At 46.9% G+C, this 15,796-nt stretch overlaps 2 protein-coding genes across 48 annotated transcripts in view; both read right to left on the bottom strand.

Moving 5' to 3' along the window:
- Positions 1 to 15,796, bottom strand: part of LOC125726904 (uncharacterized) — a 138,921-nt gene that overhangs the window by 38,940 nt on the left and 84,185 nt on the right. The window lies entirely within an intron of this gene.
- LOC125726918 (uncharacterized) lies at positions 8,539 to 10,232 on the bottom strand. Its single transcript, XM_049003397.1, has 3 exons — positions 10,072 to 10,232; positions 9,638 to 9,753; positions 8,539 to 9,363 (listed from the first exon to the last, which is right to left on the bottom strand). Exons 1-3 carry the CDS (start codon positions 10,072 to 10,074, stop codon positions 8,709 to 8,711), a joined length of 774 nt encoding a protein of 257 aa, XP_048859354.1. The 5' UTR covers positions 10,075 to 10,232; the 3' UTR covers positions 8,539 to 8,708.

Below are 15,796 nucleotides of genomic sequence, written 5' to 3'. Positions count from 1 at the left end.
AAAGTACACCTCTATAACCGTGTAAGAGATCTCAGAGTACGTCTCTATAACCGTGTAAGGGACCGGAGCTCCGGGAATACTAAACGGGAAACCGTGTTAGGTATTCAGTGTGTTTGTGTGTGACTGGAGTGTGTTTGACTGGAGTGTGTCTGCCACTGGTGGAAGCAGCAGCACAGGAGGAAAACCTAACGGTGCTAACTGATCCTGTGGCCTGTTGAAGTACACAAGCAGTGGATTTTATATAAATATTGCGCAGTGTACCGGTACGTACAATCATAATGGGGAATAAAGCGAGTAAGACTGCCCTAAGGGGAGATGCTAAACACATGGAGTATTACGCTCCGGGCAGCACACAATATTTACAGAAATGGGAGCATAAATATGATTTTAAAAGGGAATTTGTCTGAAACAGAGTGTAAAACTTTGGTAGAAAAGTGGACTATAAGTGTTGCAGAGATAAAGAAAATAAAATAAAATAAAAAAGGAAGCTGAGTTAAATCAGGCAAGAAAATGGTTAGAGCACAAAAACGGAAGCAAAGCTCTAAGCGTGACGGAGCCGCATTTCAGGCGGTTGCCATTAAGCCCGATGAGCAAACCACATCCTCTGCACGGTCCATGCAGGAAGCTAGATGGAGAGAGAGAGAAAGAGAGAGAGATGAGAGAGATGAACGCCCTTATCTGGGGCATGGGGCATTCAGTCCAATAGGCATGAGGGGACATGTGAAAAGAACTAGGGGTGAGACACCCCAGACAGAAACCGAGTGTGCTGAAGCATGCAGAAGTCTAGGAGACCCGGTGACGGACCCAGAAGGGTTTATTACTAGACACCGACAGTTATGTGATTCATACCGTCTAAACGGGATTGAGACTGAGGGAACTCAGGAAGTGTTTAACATATAATTGGAACAGGGTGAGAGGACAGTATATGGGCAGGGAGCAAAATAATCATCCTATGACCTATGATAACGTAGCTCTGGTGGGACAGATAAACGATGTGTTTGGGAGAATTAGACAAGCATTCCGTGTCACGCCAGGCTATACTAAAATAGGACAGTGCAAACAAAAGGAAGGAGAAGAGCTTTTTGAATACAGAGGTAGGTTAGAAGAAGTATTCAAGAAACACAGTGGGTTAGAGGAGAGTGCAGAGCCCCGCAGCCCATACCAGCAGCAGTTGAAAGATGCCCTCCTAAATGGGATGCACCAACCACTCTCTGACTTTGTTAGGAAAACAGAATGTTAATTGTGCAACAGATGGTGCCGACCAAACTATGAACTGGGCTAGACATGCCTAAGAGGTTATTTAGCGGAAAAAGAAAAAGGCAATCCAACCCCAGGCAGCCACCTTCCTTTCAAATGACAGGCCCAAGACCCACGTTCTCTTCCAAAATAATCAGAGACGGGGGAGGGGTAGAGGAGGCTTCAGAGGGGGCTTTAGGGGAGGGAATAGATGCAAGGCAGGAGATGGGTGTTGGCGATGTGGCAAGCCAGGGCACTTTGCCAGGCATTGCCCAGAGCCTGAAGAGTATGAGCGATCTCCCCCACATAACCCCACTAGGAAGCAATGACTAACAGATCAAACCCCACCCCGTGAGAGTGATAGCAGCCAGGAGGAGGTGCCCACAATGGACTTAACTGAAGTATTGGTAGCATTATCAGGTACTGAAATAAAACCAGTTAGGACCATAATAGTACAAGGGAAAGAAGTCATTTTTTCTCAGATAGAACGGTGCTAAAAGAGCACATCCCTGGAGTCATCCACTCCAATGGGGCCATTTATGTCAAATCAGCAAACGGTCAGTTAAACCAACATAGAATATCCAAACCCATGTGGTTCAGAGATCCGAACACTGAAACCTCAGCACAAGGAACAGTAGTTCTGTGCCCAGCATGTCCTGTTAATCTGTTAGGCAGGGACTTAATGAAGAAATTACAAATCTCTATTGTACCTGTATCTACAGGGCTGGTAGCCGTAGGCAAAGGGGAAGCGGCTCAAACCATGGTAGTAGAAGGAAGGACAGGACCATACTATTATTGGACATTAGACCTGCCGTCAGAGGACCCAAGTCAGATGGGCCTTACACTTCTAAACAAAGAAAAGCAGCGACTTGCAGCGACGGCAGAGCTACACTCACTCTATAGCCTCCATGTAACTTTACGATTCAAATTCACTGAGGGTCCAGATGACCAAAGAGGTGCTAAAACTGGGACCACAAAGGGTGACAGTGAAAGCTATACACACCGATGGGAAGGAGACAGCAGGATGTAGTGAACTCCTCACGCCCCAGGCTGAGAGGCTGCTTACAGGCTGAGTCCCACTCATGTCATTGGCAAAACCAAAACGTGACGAGTGGAAGAATGTAGCTTACCTAGTGTGGGAGGGGGAACAGACCCATCAGTGGGAAAAGGTGGGGGCAACCTGGGAAGTAAATGAGCAAGGTACCATCTACAGGCAGAACCTAGGGTGGGTCACACATACAACTCCCCGAGTCCACCGACAAGGAGGGGACGAGGAGAGTGTACAATGATATATTATAGACTTAAATGACCACCCAGAACTTAAGACAATACCGAACCAGGTTTGGTCACAAGGCAAAACAGATGTAGGGTTAATGACCAGTACAGACCCTGTACAGATACGGCCAAAAACGGATTATAGACAAAGTGTGAGACATGGTTTATAGACGGCTCCAGTTTTAAAGATGCAGGTGGAAACACTCACACAGGGTTCGCCGTGGTAGATGGACATAGCATCATCCGGGCTGGACAACTACCGTCATCCATGTCCGCCCAAGCTGCTGAGCTTGTTGCCGTAACCGAAGCTTGTAAAGAAGCAAAAGGCCTCACAGTCACAATATACACCGACAGCCAGTATGCCTACGCCACACTTCATTTTTTTTCGCAGCACAATGGGAAAGGCGAAGGATGATTACATCCACAGGAAAACCTGTGGGACATGCTGACCTACTAGTGCAGCTACTACAAGCAGTCAAGCTCCCAAAGGCCATTGCTGTCTGCAAATGCGCCGCCCACACTTCAGGGAAGGATCCAATCTCTCTAGGCGATGCTAAGGAAGCTGCGGACGGTCGCCACAGCATATACGTTTATTTGTCGGGTGAATCAAAAACTCCAGTCACCACAGACGTGTTATCTGACATGTAGACACATGCCACAGATGCAGAGAAGAAAGTGTGGCTCCATCAAGGAGCCCAAATGCGAGATAATCTTTATATAATACAGAACAAGCCCATCCTCCCTCAAAACATGTATAAGATTGCGGCGATTTTGCGCCATGGGCCATGCCATGTCTCACCAGGAGGGATGGTAGAGATAATCGAAAAGCGTTTCCATGGACCAGAATTCAATACCTTTTTTAAAAAAACTTTTTGCAGAACCTGAATGATCTGTTGTAGACACAATTCACAGGGGAATGTTAGAGCTAAGGGGGCAGTGGTGCAGTGGTTAGCACTGTTGCCTCACACCTCTGGGACCCGAGTTCGAGTCTCCGCCTGGGTCACATGTGTGTGGAGTTTGCTTGTTCTCTCCCCATGTCGTCGTGGGGTTTCCTCCGGGTACTCCGGTTTCCCCCAACAGTCCAAAAACATGCTGAGGCTAATTGGAGTTGCTAAATTGTCCATAGGTGTGCATGTGTGAGTGACTGGTGTGTGAGTGTGCCCTGCGATGGGCTGGCCCCCCATTCAGGGTTGTTCCCTGCCTCGTGCCCATTGCTTCCGGGATAGGCTCCGGACCCCCCGCGACCCACTAGGATAAGCGGTTTGGAAAATGGATGGATGGATGTTAGACCTAATCGAGGTTCTCTCCCCACAGCAGAGCATCCGTTCCAGGTGCTACACACAGACTATATTGAGCTAACACATTGTCAGGGTTATAAGTACTGTCTCCTGCTGCTTTGTCCATCTCTAAATGGGTGGAAGTTATTCCCTCCAGAAAAGCAGATGCGCTCGCAGTAGCAAAAGCCATATGTAAAGGGATTATTCTGGAACATGGGATTCCGGAGGTTATCTACAGTGACAATGGACCACATTTCATGAATGAAATAATAGATAGGCTAACAGAGCATTTGGATATCAACCTGAAACACCATTGCTCTTACCACCCACAAAGTGCCAGACTGGTTGAGAGAACAAACGGCACAGTGAGACTAAGATTAAGGAAGACCATGGAGGAGACAGGGAGACCGTGGGTAGAACCTCTGGTTAAACTATATATGAGAATAGTGCCAACTGACAAAGGCTTAACCCCATTTGAAATAGTACATGGTAGGCCATTCCGGTTACCCATCCTACATGAGGGCAAAGGTATAGCGGAAAATGAGACCACCCTTGTAGACTGGATGAGGGAAATGTTACAATTGAAAGACATTGTGAGTGTACATAAGCTGCCAGAAGGTTCCTCATTTCCACAGGAAAGCCAGCTAACGGTCGGAGACCTGGTCCTGGTTAAGGTGATAAAGAGGAAGTGTTGGACGGCTCTGCGTTGGGAGGGACCCTACAGGGTACTGCTGACCACCCCCACCGCCATTAAGATAGCTGAGCGATCTACCTGGATACATCAGTCTCACTGTAAGAAGGTAGTACGTTTCCAGGCCACCGACGAGTAGTGGTGGAAGTCCGGTAACAAAGGGCAGAGAGGTCAATAGGACAGTCTGGTCTCAACCCGGTGAAGAAATCGTCTGAACCACGCTCACTAATATGGCCTGGACAGGGCTGCTCTTCCTGAGACTTATCTCCTTGTGGGGGGGGAGTGACGCTCAGCAGAGAGTGGGAAACTACTCACAGTACCCACATGGGCTCTCCACCAATGAGTGGTGGCAATTGATGAAGACTACAGCTGAGCTAAACAATAAGACACATTGCTATGTATGCACTCACATGCCTCTGTCACCAAAACTACAGGTCTCTGGCCATACAACGTAACGGAACAGAGAGGGTGGTGCCTGACAGGCCTAGCCCCCCATCCAGACCACCATCCCAGCCAGAGCCGGAGGCGCTAACGAGACGTGGTGCTCCGGACTGAGTCCAATGGGCTCGGGCTGAGCAGTGACACCGGGGTGCCCCCAGAGTGGCGCATTCGGAGCAAGTGACAGAAGCTGGGTCACAGCCTGATGCCCATGATCGGGATCGGTGACGTAAGGGATCACGTAGAGATAAACCGCTATGCCTGACTCAGACACATAAATGTTACCAAAGCCCTAGGAAACTCCCTGGGAGACGAGCAATCGCAGATTAGAGACATGGCAATGCAGAACTGAGTAGTGTTAGACCTTCTTACAGCATCGCAGGGGGGAGTCTGTAAGATAACACCTGCTGCACCTACATCCCTAACGAGTACGGCGATGGAGGAAAAGTACATGAAGCGCTCCAGCAGTTAATTGACTTGCAAGCCTATGTGGAAAAGCACACTGAAGGAACAACTCTCACTGGCTGGGGCGTATGACCGTATGTCCTCGGGGACCTGGTGGCAGCTTCTGTTAAAAATATTAATGCCTATGTTAGCTATTTTGGTTTTAGTTTATTGTTTCTTTATGTGTATAATACCCTGCTTTCGCATAAAGGTTCAAAAGTTGATTACTAGTACATTTATCTCATATACTTTGCTACAACAACTACACCCAGAAGGACAAGAAGATACAACTGTCCAAATGAAGTGCAGGCTGAAAATGTGCTCGTAAGTGGTATGCTGCGAAAAATGACAGTAGTAGTAGTAGTGAAGTAAAAAATGACAAAAAGGATGGAAATGTTGTAAATTATTCTTCTTGCCATTTATGTATTGCCTGTAAGTCTGCAGAGCGACACTTAGGCTGCTCAGGAAAGAGTGCAGGTTGAAGTGCACAGACATGTCTTTCTTGCTGATATGTTAACCACAGAGTTTCAGTTAAAGCTATTTCGAGATAGATGTTGTGAAATCGCATATGCTTGTACGTCTAATCGTTTTGTTCCGCTTAGCAACAGTAGGCATTATTAGAAAAGGCTCATGTGTTATCAACAATATATGGTATTACTGTATCATGTGACACCTCTAGGGGGCAGCATGGTGGTGCAGTGGTTAGCACTGTTGTCTCACACTTCCGGGACCCAGGTTCGAGTCTCCGCCTGGGTCACATGTGTGTAGAGTTTGCATATTCTCCCCATGTCGTCGTGGGGTTTCCTCCGGGTACTCCGGTTTCCCCCCACAGTCCAAAAACATGCTGAGGCTAATTGGAGTTGCTAAATTGCCCATAGGTGTGTATGTGAGTGAATGGTGTGTGAGTGTGCCCTGTGATGGGCTGGCCCCCCATCCTGGGTTGTTCCCAGCCTCGTGCTCATTGCTTCCGGGATAGGCTCCGGACCCCCCGCGACCCAGTAGGATAAGTGGTTTGGAAAATGGATGGATGAATATTTATATTTTTATATATTTATTTATGAACTCTGTGATTCATTACTGTACTTTTACTGTAAGACGTTTAAGTAATGTTACACTTGTAGGAAGTCTCACACTGTACTGTACCATATCCATACCTCATCTGTACTCTAATCCTGCAGAACGTCAGATATCCTGAAAGGTAGACGACTATAGTGAAGGATGAACGTGACATAATTGTACAAGTCAGGCACTTTTTACTCACTGCAGTGATGTGTGTTTGGCTGATCTTCCTTGGCAGAACATTCTCCCATCTAGTCCAAGCTCCTTGCTGTCCCATTCCCCCCATCCTGCTAGCTCGTACTTCCTCCACACCTACCTGCACTTCTTCCTGGACAAGGTGCTGATGCTCTTTGCCTCGCACCTTGTTAGCTCTAGTTACTGGGTAGTAACCAATGCCTGATGCTATTGTGCCCAGCAGTGCCTTCTGCCTCAGTTGGGACTCAGCCACCTCCAGTGACTTGGCTGCACTGCACTGCCTGCCAGTGTGCACCTGGATGCCAGCTGATGCCACTTTGGGATCTTTGGACTCTCTGTACTGCAGGACCTCCCGTGTCCTTGACACCATAAATTCCTCAGCCAGACCACTAACTGGCAGCTGCAGGATGTTACTGGTGCTGTACAGAGCAGTGCTGCTCATGGAAAGAAAAAAGATGAATATCCATTTGGACATGACCATAACCCTTTGCTTTTCCTGGCCCGAATGTGTAACGCTAACCAGCAATTAATGCGCTGGGCTCTAATCATCCAGTCGTTTAACCTAGAGATCACACATAAAAAGGGGGTTAATAACCTCGTGGCTGACACCCTCTCCAGAACCTGACACCCCAGTTACTCGCGACTCTCAGTTTTCCTTTGGGCTTCTCTTCCTTTGTTTTAATACTCTGCATGCCCCTAATCGCAGTGCTCGTGTTTGTGATAGTGAACACCTGTCGGGGTTCACTCTTGTGTGGATTGATGTTATGTGCCGTAAGGTTCAGGGGAGGAGTTGGGGCAGCGGAGTCCTGATGATCTTCTCTGCAGTCCTCACCACTCTCTGCAGGCGTTTGCTGTCCATAGCTGTAGTTGCTGCTGTTCCACACGGTGATGCAGCTGGTCAGTGTGCTCTCCATGATGCAGCTGTAGAAGTTGCTGAGGATCTTGGTTGACATACCAAACTTCCTCAGCTTCCTCAGGAAGTACAGTCGCTGTTCTTGACCAGCTGTGTGGTGTTCAGTGACCAGGTGAGGTCCTCACTGATGTGGACGCCCAGGTACTTAAAGCTGCTCACCCTCTCCACTTCAGGCTCCCAGATGAACAGTGGCTGATGAGGCCTCCTCCTCTTCCTCATGTCCACTATCATCTCCTTTGTCTTGTCCGTGTTGAGGGTGAGGTTTTCCTCACACCATGACACCAGACCGGCTACCTCTCTCCTGTAGGCCGCTTCGTCCCCTCCAGTGATGCGACCGATCACTGTGGTGCCATCTGCGAACTTCAGGATGATGTTGTCTTTGTGGGAGGCGACACAGTCGTGGGTGAACAGGGTGTAGAGGATGGGGCTGAAGAACGCAACCCTGTGGGATGCCAGTGTTTGTGGTGATGCTGGCTGAAGTCCTGTTACCGATCCTGACAGACTGAGGTCTGCCAGTCAAAAAGTCCAGGAGCCAGTCAAAGAGGGTGGGGTGCAGACCAAGTGTGGCATCCAATAGGCTGCCTGCAAAGCTGATGGTGCCGGTGGTGGCCCTGTACTCTGTGATGTGCTGCAGGCCTTGCCACATCCCAAACTGCCCAGGCTGTTGTTCTGTTCATATCAGTAACTGAATGTATTTGTTTTTGTCAGTTAGCATGTTCCCGTAAGGAGCCTTTAAAGAGGACAGCGGTAATGGTTGGGTGTGTGTGACTGAGCTCGTCCCTGCGGAGTCATGATGAGGAAGCTCTCAGGCTCTCAGTGCTGCCATCTGCTGATGAGGAGGCCCAAGTTTTTGTCGAATGAAGTTTTTACTCGCGGTTTTCTAAATTGCTTTTCAGTCTTTTGCTTACTGTATTCTTTTTCTCATATGACCAAAAGATTTTTATATCCACACACAAACACACACATATCCAAATATTTAAGCTATTTTACACATAGACAGACCTCTGTAATTGTTGCTGTGATATTTATTAAATGATTTCAAATCACAAGTGCATAATTAACAGTAGTCCAAGAGTATTAATATATGTTAGTAAATCAAGTTACAAAGACTGAAATCATTAATATTCATGGAAAGAAAAAAGATGAATATCCATTTGGACATGATTGCAATGTGTCTCGCTTAGGACAGGCATTGACTGTTGATCTTGTTATTGTTATCCAGGCACTTGATACAGGAGTTGGTGTTACATTTGTAGAGGGGGACCTTCTCTGCAACCACCTTCAGGGCAGAGGCCAACAGCTCGGCCTTTTCTTTGTCTTTCCTATAGACCTGACTGAACACAAAGGCCTTGGGACCGGGGTGATTGGTCAGTATACTGAGAGAGTCCAGGATGCACTTCTTCACAGCGGGCTGGACATTAGTATTTCCTCTCTTTTTCTGGACTCTCTCCCGGTTCTGTTCGTTGTCGTCCTTTCCTTGGTTCAGGCAGTAGTCCAGACATGGAGAGTTGTAAGTGTAGAACACCACACAGCCATTTCTGTCCCCTGTGTTCAGCAGGTTTTGCACAGGAGCGACAGCTTGGCTGCTATCACAGATGAGCAAGGCGCGCTCTGAGTGGACGGCTGAGGAGCCAGTGCCCTTTGGTCTGGCAGCGACCATCTGTTTTCCCGTGTAAAGTCTCCTTGTCTCAAGGTCATTCTTGACATTATTTGTGTTCTCTTCCCTAAGGAACTCTTTCTCTTCGAAACTGGCCCCACACTGTCCTGCTGGGACGTTGATGGCCACAGCATACTGGGCACCTTCACCGCTGCTGGTCTGTTCATATGGTTTATATCTTGGAGAAACAAAGAGTAAAAACAAGATAAATGAAGACCTGATGTTGCTGATGCTACACATCCCAAGCTTGACACAGTGCACAAATACCTGCTGAATTCACATACAAGTCATGATGACAGGGCGCATGGAGTAGTCATGACAACTGCTTCTTCATCATACTTTTGACCAACCTTGAGGGATAACTACTAATATTTAAGAAGATTTACTACAAATATTTATAGTTGCTTACTCAACAAATAGCTTAAACTATGACGGGAGTCCCACTCGCTTACCTGGTCTCAAAGAATCGGATGATTTTAGGGAGAGCGTTCAGATCCCCCTCGTCTGCTGATACCACAGAGGAGAACAGGGAGAGCAGGAGGAGTCCAGCCAGCACACCTGTATGCACCTAAACCGGTAACGAGACATGAAGGAGCACAATCACAGACCAGCAGCCGAGAGAAAGGAAAAAAGATAAGATTTACCTCACATTACTTATAAAAACTATTCAAGGTTTGCACATCCAACCCACGCTGGAATCAGGTGCAGGACAAAGCTAAAGGTAAATGTAAAAAAGGAAGAATTCTCACAAATTGTATTTGATGCTCCCAAAATAATTTGACCCCTAGACCTTCTGACGAAAGTCTGTTGAAATGTTACGCATTATTAAACATTTTGGGATTATCAAATACAGTCTTCCTTGTTTATTTACACTACATCACATTACCATGATGGAGGCCGGTGGGCTTGGCGTGAGTCAGATCTGAGAAGCTGAGATAGTGTCTTCTCCTGCTGTACTTAATCAGGTAGGCTGCAGCAGCAGGAGAGAGCGCTGGTATATATACCACACTGTATGTGGTGAAGAAGTCCAGCCGTTAACACTGTAGTGCTTCTGGTCCAGCCCATTACAAGGCAGATTTGCTGAGGAAGCACAAATGTTGCTATCTTTAGGATCTTGGCTTTCACAACAGTTCTCAGCTACCACAACAATGTCTTTCCAGTAATTCAGAAACTTGTAAAGCAAATGCAGTGTTTGCCTGCAGTTATAGTCTTTTATTATTCAAAAGTGATTTCCAGTGTATATCCACTTATATAAACAGAAACATCAGCATTATAATTATATCTGCAGAACCTGGAGGGATCATACCAACTCAGTTTTGTGTTGTTTTACCACTGTCGGAATTTTGAAGCGTTTCCCTCTTAACCACGACCCTTTCCAATGTCAGTTAAACACAGCATTGTGAGCTCAGCTGAACTCTGCATCCTTCTACTCTCTCCATTCAAACACTTCATTTTGTTCTTCTTCACTCCCATGTTTATATTTCATTCACATTTAATTCACATTTCACTTGCATTTATCTCTTTACTTCACTTTGTGATTTTTCTCCGGCAATATTGAAGACAGGAGACTTATTTATCCTGATAAGCATTTGAGTATTTTTAAAGTGGCTCCCTGTTTTCTATAGAAGCAGGCATGGCCTGTCCCACTGTCAACGGTGTAAATTATATCAATCATAAACCTGGTTATAGCTTTATTCATTTATTTCAATTTTTATTAAGTTCATTTATTCATTTATTAAGTTCAAATGTCAGTGTTGATTATCCTGTGTTACTCAGGCGATTATTCAAATACTCTCTTTATTCTCCAGCCCAAATTCATCATTAATCATCAATCATTATCATTAGTAGATACAATTTGCCCTATTATGCACAAGCTGGGTTAGAAGATGTGGGCCTGGAGCAACCACAGCACTCCATCAGAGAGGCCATGAGCGGTGATCATCTTACATCGGTCAGTGTGTATGTGTGTGTGTGTGTGTGTGTGTGTATGTGTGTGTGTGTGTATGTGTATGACACCAGGTTTCAGAGGGGACCCCATCTGCTTAGTATCATTAAATGTCTCGTTAATACAATTTGTGATGCCTGACCCGTCCGCTCCTCATGTGTGCCACGCCCCCTGATTACCCACGTGTGCTTCCCCGATTGTTTCCAGCCCCCTCTGATTATGTTGCTCAGCTTTAATGTATTTAAGTTCTGGTCTCCCCTGTTTCCGTGTCTGTCATTGATGTTACCTGGTGTTAGTCGACTCGTGTTCCCAAATAAACCCCAGTCTGCCCCGATTTCTGCCTGCCTGCCGGTTCCTGATCGCTCACGCTGCCTGAGCAATCTCCCGTTCGGCACGTCCGACGTTTCGCGTGACACAATTGTGGTTAATTGACAAGTAATCTGTTGTGCAGTACAATAGTATAAAAGATATTTACTCATATAATGTATAATAAGTATTTATTTATCATACAAATTTCATATATTGTTATTTATTATTAGATGTAAGGTTATTAGATATAATCTGTGATTCATCATAGTCATCAAGAATCTGTGATGTCCAGCTGAGTTCTTGGAACGAGGGAGGAACAAAGGTTTTGCTTCTGCTTTCACAATATGTCTCAATTTGCACAACAATTTCTTTCCTTCTTTCCAGTAAATGCAGTGTTTCCCTGCAGTTATAGTCTGTTATTTAAAATGAACTTTCAAAAATTACTTCCAATGTATATCCACACATACATGTACACAGAAACATCAGCTATTTTCCCAGAACCTGGAGGAGTCATACCAACCCGACATAGATTTTTTAATTTGATGATGATGATGATGATGATGGAGGAGGAGAAGAAGGAAAAATAGACTCTCTTACTCTAACCCCCTTTCCTTATATACCGGTTCCCAATAGGTTAATTGGGGCAGCCTAAAAATACAGGGGGAAACAGATTTGAGTATCATATGCTTGCAGCTTACAATACATACTTTTACCCCCAAACAGAACAGAATAACTGTCCATTAGCCACCTACATTCCCTGACCTTTCAGACAGCACATCAAACATTGCACAACAAAACAATAATATACATAACATCACTCACCCCCCCCCCCCCCCTCCTGTGCCAAACCATCCCCTTCCCTCGTTCCACAATTGGAAATAAGGGAACCTTCCCACTGTGGCGCGCGCTTCCGTAGGGAACCAGTATGCCGAGGGACCAGAGAAAGCAGCAACTGGTATGGAAGCTGGTGAGAGTTGTCTGCATGTTTGCGTACGGTTCTAAATTTGCTATGGAAGGTGGGTGAAGCGGGAACAGTGGGTACCTCCCTGTTCAAAGATGCTGTCATAAATAAATGAGCTGAGCAGTAAACTGATGTGTGGAGGTTTACTGTTCTGTGAGCAGGGGATCATGGGAAATGTAGTCTACGCAAATGTGATGTGCTACCATTCCTATGGCACCATTACTCCCAAACAGAGTGCCGGACACATTCACACCAAAACACCACAAGTAACCAAAATTCAAAAAGTGACCCCTTCAACTTTTTACAGTGTTATCTGTCTGAAAGTCAGACTAAAACTCTTGCATGCTCTTGCATTGTCCATCTTCCTTTATGCCTGCAACACAGGGAACCTACCAGCAGGACTGCAGAGGAAGATCCATGAAGCTGTAATGAGATGTTTCCAAAGAATACTAGGCATCTTGTATATAGACTGTATAACAAATAAGTAACTTATGAAAAACCGATAACCACGATTACGAAGAGGAAACTCCCCCCCCCCCCCCCCCCCCCCAACTTAACCATGAAGAAGCATCTACACAGGGCTTCTGAATTCATCTAAGCCTGTTGGTTGTATTGGTTTTTAAGGAATTCAGCTATTTGTAATTGTAATTCTTGTAATTTGTATTTTTTGATGGTCCTTAAATACATTTCGTTATAAATCCCCAAAAAATTCTCCATAACTCCATTTCAAATAGAGTCCTTTTAAGATCCAGATGGACATTAAAGCTTAGCCTTGGTAGGTTTACAGGTGAGTAAATCCAGCCCCCACATGCAGAGCGTTACGCTCGGTGAGATGGTGCTACTGCTCCCCCAGGTTACCCCATCTCATCGGAATAGTGGGTCAGATCAGTGGGCAATATTACTCCTCTGTTCGTTATCGAATGTGTGTTTTATCCATCATCACATGCTGCTATTGCAATTATTCAAGGCACAAACACTTAGTCACTTTTCATTACACATGCACTAATAATCTGTTATTTTATTATGTTTGTTATAGCTTAGTTATAGTTTTTTTTTTCTTTTTTAACTTTCTACAGAGTATGAGTATTTATGTGTATTTATATAAAGTTACAATGCAGTATCACTCATAGCTATTTTGCACTATTATTTTCTTCACCTTACCTTTACTCCTATTGTTGCACTGAGCCTGTAAAGGACAAAAGAATTTCCCTCGGGATAAATAAAGTTTTTTCTTATCTTATCTTATCTTATCAACGTCAGCTCCGCAGCCTGTGTGCACGAGTTCTCCAGGCTTTTCTGGAGGCTGTGCTGGACGTTTGGAAAGATCTTCACAAACACGAAGGTGAATGGTATCAAGTGTCCAGTTCAAGGTGTTAAGGCCAGTGTACGTTTGGGGATTTGACCCCGGCTGTTTGACCTCTGCTGCAGTGTGGTATCAAGTGTCCGGTTTAAGGTGTTAAGGCCAGTGTATGTTTGGGGATTTGACCCCGGCTGTTTGACCTCTGCTGCAGTGTGGTATCAAGTGTCCGGTTCAAGGTGTTAAGGCCAGTGTACGTTTGGGGATTTGACCCCGGCTGTTTGACCTCTGCTGCAGTCTGCTCTCTGGGTATAATCACCTTGTTAAGTCCTGTTATATTTTCCTTCCAGGTGAAGCCACAGTTCCAGGAAATCCTCCGGCTGTCTGAGGAGAGTGTGGGTGCGTGAAGCTGCATGATCGCTTATGTGCTGCAGACGCTCCTGCCTGCTTTTATGAGGAAGAGCTGGCAGGACGTGGCTGCTGTCAGGCGCCATGACGTATGCTCTCGTCTTTGTCATGTCTCCGCGGTAACGGCAGATGCCACGGATGGGAATGATGTTTTGACGAAGGGTACCGTGCCCATCTACGCCACCGGGGTGCTGACATGCTACAACCAGGTAAGGAGCGGCTGGTGGAGCAGTGACGGCTGAGAGTGCGCGTGGCCCCTCACCTGAATCACCTCCCCCGCGACCCCCCCAGGAGGAGGACCGCAAGCTGCTGGTGGCCTTCCTGGAGGACGTCATGATGAGCCTGTCTCTGTCCCATGCTCCTCTGGACAGCCTGAAGGCGGCCTTCATGGAGCTGGGGTGAGCAGGCGGGGGCGGGGCCGAGGTAGTGGGCATGTTAGGGCATTTGGTGAAGCAGGGGGCGGGGCTTGGGGAGCAACAGGGGCGGGGCCGAGGTAGTGGGCGTGTTAGGGCATTTGGTGAAGCAGAGGGAGGGGCTGGGGGAGCGACAGGGGCGGGGCCGAGGTAGTGGGCGTGTTAGGGCATTTGGTGAAGCAGGGGGCGGGGCTGGGGGAGCGACAGGGGCGGGGCCGAGGTAGTGGGCGTGTCAGGGCATTTGGTGAAGCAGGGGGCGGGGCTGGGGGTGTGGCAGGGGCAGGGCTGGGGGTGGGCTCAGGGCATGCCTGGCCTCCCAGGGTTCCGTGCTCTATGTTTCTGGTGCCTCCTGGGGGTATGTGTTTGATTACGGTTCCGACATCATGTCGTTAATTTACAGCATAGATGGGGGGGTGGGTCATTTTTCACCTGCACCTTCTGATAACAAAGGTCATGTTAGCTATCCCCACCCTGGGGCCGCACGCACTGCCCCGCCTCTCTGTTACGCATGCTCCTCAAAAATACTCTGCCCCCCTGGTGTCAGTCGGCCTCGTGAAGACACTCCCTCACTGGAGGGTGATCGGCCTGGGCGATTCCAGTGCCGCTCGGACCATAACGTATAACAGAATATGCCTGTCCCCCCCAAAGCGCCAACCCAGCGTACCACGAGCTGTTGCTGACGGTGCTTTGGTACGGCGTGGTGCACACCTCCGCCCTCGTGCGCTGCACTGCAGCCCGCATGTTCGAGGTAAGTGGGCGGATGCTGCGAGACGAGGCGTCAGGTGTGGCAGTAACAGTGGTCAGAATTATGAGAGTAGGAGTGTAGAAAGCAGAGATTAAGGCCAAAGGAGAGCTGTCCTTCCTTCAGGAGGAACTGCAGAGAAAAGCATAACCTTGTACTGTTACTGTACTGTGCAGAAAACACTGTAATACTATGTCACTGTAATACTGTACTGCGCTGTAATACTATGTTACTGTACTTCGCTGTAATACTATGTCACTGTGTTGGATTTGCTTGCCTGCCTGCCTGCCTTATTGAATCTGAAAGCATCCCTCCCCCCCAAACATATCATCAAATCAATGTCCAAAAGTGCCACTTATGGAATCAACACCCCCACATCAGTGGTCTCACATAAATTTGTTCTTGCTTGATCTCTCAGATTTTGCATTGCTCCTTACTTTTGCCTGTGATGTGTGGGACGTGTCCATTTTCACCTCATTATTGATATCATTTCTTTATTCCTCTTTTGTTTCCTGTTTGGATGGTTGTTTATTTTA

This window comes from Brienomyrus brachyistius, unplaced genomic scaffold, assembly GCF_023856365.1.
Source record: "Brienomyrus brachyistius isolate T26 unplaced genomic scaffold, BBRACH_0.4 scaffold79, whole genome shotgun sequence".
NCBI classification, from domain to species: Eukaryota; Metazoa; Chordata; class Actinopteri; order Osteoglossiformes; family Mormyridae; genus Brienomyrus; species Brienomyrus brachyistius.
Note: the sequence above shows the minus strand (reverse complement) of the source record. Positions and strands in the feature narration are given on the sequence as shown.

Excerpts from the sequence above, each read along its gene's own strand:
- LOC125726918 (XM_049003397.1), bottom strand. Across the intron at positions 9,364-9,637 it reads ATCCGATTCTTTGAGACCAG|ATATAAACCATATGAACAGA; the intron begins GTAAGCGAGTGG and ends TGTTTCTCCAAG.